Genomic DNA, 6,000 nt, shown 5'->3' with positions numbered 1-6,000 from the left:
TTTATGTCAGGAGTGGTTGCTGTAAGAGGTCGACCCGGTTCCCAGAGTAGGACACGTAAGCGGGTTCAGTGAAATCGAATCGGTATGCGTTTATTAAGAATTATTTGTTACATAGGATATATATATATAGTTCGTGCTGCAGGGGCTCGTCCGCCCGTAGGTTGCCGGGGTCTTCTTCCGTGTCGTCGTTCGGCGTCGTCGTTGGCCGTCGTGGTCCCGGTGGCGGCGGCGTCGGCGGCGGTGGCGGCGGCGGGTACCCTGTGGATGAGAAAGGAAAAGCCACGTCCCTCTTGGCTATGCTTATGTCTAGGAGGATGAGACAGTTTGGAGGCCGCTTGGGTCTGCCATGTTTCGAGAAGAGGGTGGAGTCGCGGGTACCCTGTGGATGAGAAAGGAAAAGCCACGTCCCTCTTGGCTATGCTTATGTCTAGGAGGATGAGACAGTTTGGAGGCCGCTTGGGTCTGCCATGTTTCGAGAAGAGGGTGGAGTCGCTTGGGGCTACCAGTTTCGAGCAGAGGGTGGAGGCCGCTTGGGTCTACCAGGTCCGAGAAGAGGGTGGAGGCCGCTTGGGTCTACCAGGTGAGATCGGTTCGGCAGACGGCCGGGGAGCGCCTCGGAGAACCGAGTGGTGGAGTCCCCCGAAGATCGGGTGTCACTAATGACGGTCGGTCTTGGGGTGTGGGATCCCAAAGGTCGGATATCACTGATGACGGCCGGTCTTTAGGGGGGTGGGGAGAAGGGGAAGGGGGGAAACAACTAACTACAATGTATTGGGTGGACGGGGTACTAGACCCTATCCCGAAAAAGACTCCGCAGTTAACTCCCGGAGAAGTTTGCTTACTCCAAAGTGTAAGCCTTACCTTCTCCGATCGCCGTCGGCCGCCGAGTGATCTGTATGGGCCACCGGCGCCCTTTTTATATCCTCCCGGCCCTCGCCAGTGTGACTGTAGTTTCATAATCCTATAGCCATGGCCATACCGCGTGTGGCTTGTGGTGGCTATTGGTCAGTGTGACCGTTTCCTTTGTTTGGCGCGCCCGCCCGGATATTTAAATTTGAATATTTCCGTTTAACTTAAATTTATTTCGGCTTCTTGCCTTTTTACGGTATTGAACTTATTATTTCGGCTTCTTGCCTACTTAACGACTATCTATAGCTACTGCTTATGTTATTATATTATATTTAGTTTGTGCGCTCCTGAGCGTCACACCTCCCCCCCTCTTGAGAAGACACGAAGTGTCTTATAGTGATACGTCTTCCCCTTCCAAAGATGACCTTCCACGTCTTCCGGTCGTCCTTTACTAATATACTCTGCTGCTTTCCCTTTCTCCTTCTGTTCCATCTCTCTTTAATTTCGTTGACCGCCCTGGCTGACATCGTTGCATCTCTGGGTACGATCCACCCCATCTCGTTCGTGAACCACTCCACTTGTGGTGCCTGTGCGTCTGGGCGCGCCTCAGTCTCATGGCTTGCATCCGCCGCTTGCGCCTCCTTGTCCTTCGGTTGTAGCTCCAGGATGTCCCGGTCTGGCGACGGTGTCCTTACCCGATCTCCGTGTTGCTCCTGGACACTCCTGTCGGCCACTGCCTCAAGGGGGCTGCGAGGAACATGGGCGATCCGGATCCGTTCGCCTCTAGCGGTCGCCATGGCCGTTCTTGCTGGCGGTCGGGCTGTCTGTTGCCCCTCTGGTTGCGACTGCTCTTCCGGAACTTCTTCTTTGTAATGTCGAATTTGTTCCTGTTGTTGTTTTCTTTGTTGTTCCAGAAATTTGCTGATTTCCTCCTCCGTCGGCTCCGTATCGTCTGTGCTCTGCCCGGGTTCTATTTCTCCTTGTGTTGTCTCTGCCTCGGTGATATCTAATTCCAGGTTGCCGCATTGGATTCTTGTGCGCGTTTTGGCCAGAAAGTCTATTCCTAATAATATTCCTCCTGTTACCTGATTTAAGATGAGGAAGTCAAACTCGAATTCTTCTCCTGCGAACTGTATGTTGGTTGTAAAATCTCCATCCGATCTTTGCTTTGATCCGTTCGCTAATGTTATTTCTGTCCTTCCCTTCCTCCATTTTCCATATTTTCTCAATTCGTTGTATCTTCTCTTGCTGATCACACTCCGTGAAGCTCCTGTGTCCACTGTTCCTTTTGCTTTTACTGGTCCGATTTTTACCGTGGCCAATATTTGGAATCCGTCACAACTTAATTGTTCACCTGTCGCTGGTATTTGTTTTTGGTCCTAAGCTGCCAGCGTTATCTGCTCAGGCCTTGGCGTTTCCCGCTCCAGCTCGGCAACATTCCGCTGTTCTTGTTCCATTTCTGCCGCATACCCAGCAAAACAGTTTTGGGGGGTTTGTGCAGGTTCTTGCGGCGTGCCCTGTTCCTCCCCATCTTATGCAGATTTCCGACGTCAAATTCTGGTTTCCTGTTGTTATTGGTCTGTTGGTTCCTTCCATAGTTTCTATTTCTTCCACTTCTTCTGCCAACTTCAGGAATTCTGTTAATGTTTTAAATCCCGACCGTGTCGTGTAGAGCTTTATTTTACTTCTGCAGTTTCTGTATATCCGGTCCAGCTTTGTCTCTTCTGAATACTCTGTAAATCTCATTAGTTTCCTCAGGTTCATTGCGTATTCCCTTGTTAACTCTGTTTCTCGCTGCCGTAGTTGAGTGATTTGTGTTTCCAACTGTTCCTGATATCTTGGTGGCAAAAAGTGAGGTCCTCCCATGTCCTTATCTGGCTCGGTGTGGTGTTCCACCAGTCCACTGCTACTCCTTCTAGGATGAATGGCATCGTCTGGATCAGGGCATCTTTGTGTATGCCGTAGCCTTTGGCCCATTCCTCCATCTTGCTGATGAATTTCAAGGGATTGGTTGCTCCTTGGTAGCGGATCCCCCAACTCCTTACTTGGTCTAGGATTTCCACTTCTACCTTTTGTTCCTTTCTGTCCGGTATGTCTGGAGTTTCTGATTCCCGCCATGGTGGGGTGTTGGTTTGTTTGACCCGTATGTCGATCTGGTTCGCCATTGTGTTGAGTTCCTCCGCTGGTGTGCTGCTCTGATCCGTTGCTCCTTTTTCCTTCTTGTGCTTCTCTGCTAGTACTCCCAGTCTTTGCCTGATCGTCTCCGTGTGGTCTGTGTTCTTTGCGAATGCTGACAGTATCTGTCTTAGCTCCTCCACTTTTCCTGTTGTGTCTAATCCGAACTCTCTTGCGTACTTGATCAGATCCGCCTTAGTTGCTAGGTACACCCACGTCGACATAACTCTGTACCGATGTCTTTCTCTTTGCAACCACTTTAACCTGTTCGGGCGCCATGTAACGATCCTGCTTTGCTGAGGTAGCTCAACGGTGTCCAGGTGTTCGTTCCAACATTTATTTATGTCAGGAGTGGTTGCTGTAAGAGGTCGACCCGGTTCCCAGAGTAGGACACGTAAGCGGGTTCAGTGAAATCGAATCGGTATGCGTTTATTAAGAATTATTTGTTACATAGGATATATATATATAGTTCGTGCTGCAGGGGCTCGTCCGCCCGTAGGTTGCCGGGGTCTTCTTCCGTGTCGTCGTTCGGCGTCGTCGTTGGCCGTCGTCGTCCCGGTGGCGGCGGCGTCGGCGGCGGTGGCGGCGGCGGGTACCCTGTGGATGAGAAAGGAAAAGCCACGTCCCTCTTGGCTATGCTTATGTCTAGGAGGATGAGACAGTTTGGAGGCCGCTTGGGTCTGCCATGTTTCGAGAAGAGGGTGGAGTCGCTTGGGGCTACCAGTTTCGAGCAGAGGGTGGAGACCGCTTGAGTCTACCAGGTCCGAGAAGAGGGTGGAGGCCGCTTGGGTCTACCAGGTGAGATCGGTTCGGCAGACGGCCGGGGAGCGCCTCGGAGAACCGAGTGGTGGAGTCCCCCGAAGATCGGGTGTCACTAATGACGGTCGGTCTTGGGGTGTGGGATCCCAAAGGTCGGATATCACTGATGACGGCCGGTCTTCAGGGGGGGTGGGGAGAAGGGGAAGGGGGAAACAACTAACTACAATGTATTGGGTGGACGGGGTACTAGACCCTATCCCGAAAAAGACTCCGCAGTTAACTCCCGGAGAAGTTTGCTTACTCCAAAGTGTAAGCCTTACCTTCTCCGATCGCCGTCGGCCGCCGAGTGATCTGTATGGGCCACCCTCGCCAGTGTGACTGTAGTTTCACAATCCTATAGCCATGGCCATACCGCGTGTGGCTTGTGGTGGCTATTGGTCAGTGTGACCGTTTCCTTTGTTTGGCGCGCCCGCCCGGATATTTAAATTTGAATATTTCCGTTTAACTTAAATTTATTTCGGCTTCTTGCCTTTTTACGGTATTGAACTTATAATTATTTCGGCTTCTTGCCTACTTAACGACTATCTATAGCTACTGCTTATGTTATTATATTATATTTACTTTGTGCGCTCCTGAGCGTCACATGATGCTTTCACTCATAATGCAACTGTATTGAATTTTGACGCCATAATGGCAAGACTAGATTTTGTTTTTAGTGACAAGCGACCTATACATATTTTAGAACAGGATTTAAGTATATTAAGTCAGGGCAAATTATAGATTATGGAATTTTATAATTTGGTAAATAAAAAATTAACTCTCTTGATTAACAAAACCATTATGACACGTGGGAGGAATAAGCCAATTACATCTGAACTTAATGAAAAACATAGAAAGACAGTACTACGAGTGGTCATAACTGGGCTTAACGTCCATATCTCAGATGTAATATCTTCAATGAATCCACCCGATTTGCGAACAATTTTATATCATCACAATGCAAGACTAATGAGTCAAACTTATATGGGCAACAAAACTCAAATAACAAACCAAGACAATATAACAATAATAATAATAATCAAATAAATACTAATAACTTAAGGTTTAATCAAGCAAATAATCAAAGCAAAAATAATTATAACAACTTTAATCAAAATAGAAACAATAATTGGAATCAGGAAAATTTAATAATAACCAACAAAATCAGTGGAACTCTTTTAGACCACAACAAAATAAGCCAGAGCCAATGGATGTTGATGAATCAATTCAGAGGTCAAATAGACCCCAGAACATTAATAATAATAAAGGATATAATAATTATCAAAATAACAACTGCAATCAAAATAAATGGAATCAAACTAAAAGAATTGAAACACAAAACACACAACAGGAACAACCTCAAAATAAAAGAGTACAAACAGGAACTGTTAACCAACCGGCTAACAAGACTATGAGGTTGAACAACATTGAGGACCACTTTTAGGGCAGACTCAGGAGTAGGCCTACCTTACATAATAAGACGATAATAAAATAAATAAAAAAATAAAGATATTGATTGATACAGGGGCAACTTCTTGTTATATTAAAACAGGAATTTATAAAAACAAAAATGAACTATCAATATATAAAAGAGTATCCACAGTGAATGGATATTCAATAATTAAGTTTTATCATATGATTACTATTTTCGATACGCGGTTTACTTTTTACTTTAGATGGGCTAGACTCAGATTTACTTGTTGGCTACAACCTATTGAAAAAAATCGGAGCTGTAATTGATACAGCAAAAGTGGTAATAAAGTATAATGGAAAGGAGGAAAAATTAAATTACGATAACGGTAGTATTTTAAGCCAACATTCTTTGACAGAAGAAAACACCATTCAAATCCGAATCTGAAGAGGGAAATCAAAGTGCATTTAGTTTGGAAAACATAAATCCTGAACACGCCGTCGTTGAATTATCCGACTAAAATAAAAGTTTGGGATTTAAAAATCATGAACGCGCCGTCGTCGAAATATCCGACCAAAATAAAAGTTTGGGATACAAAAATCCTGAACACGCCGTCGTAGAAGTATCCGACAACCAAAAAATTAACAATATACAGAATTCATCGTCATATCAAAGAAAAGATTTGGACAACAAAATATTAAATATTATTAACAATAGGACTGACATACTCGGTGAAATAAATACGGAAACTGCTATTTTATAGTAAG

The 6,000-nt window shown here is 45.9% G+C and overlaps 1 protein-coding gene across 1 annotated transcript; it reads left to right on the top strand.

The window, feature by feature from the left end:
- The first annotated feature begins 3,649 nt into the window (after positions 1-3,649).
- Positions 3,650-4,161, top strand: LOC121467819. The gene is made up of 3 exons (XM_041710125.1): positions 3,650-3,761; positions 3,799-3,972; positions 4,051-4,161. The coding sequence occupies exons 1-3, from the start codon at positions 3,660-3,662 to the stop codon at positions 4,159-4,161; spliced, it is 387 nt and encodes a 128-aa protein (XP_041566059.1). The 5' UTR covers positions 3,650-3,659.
- The last annotated feature ends 1,839 nt before the right edge of the window (positions 4,162-6,000 follow it).

Source organism: Drosophila elegans, unplaced genomic scaffold, assembly GCF_018152505.1.
Source record: "Drosophila elegans isolate 14027-0461.03 unplaced genomic scaffold, ASM1815250v1 contig_773, whole genome shotgun sequence".
Classification (NCBI taxonomy): Eukaryota; Metazoa; Arthropoda; class Insecta; order Diptera; family Drosophilidae; genus Drosophila; species Drosophila elegans.
Note: the sequence above shows the minus strand (reverse complement) of the source record. Positions and strands in the feature narration are given on the sequence as shown.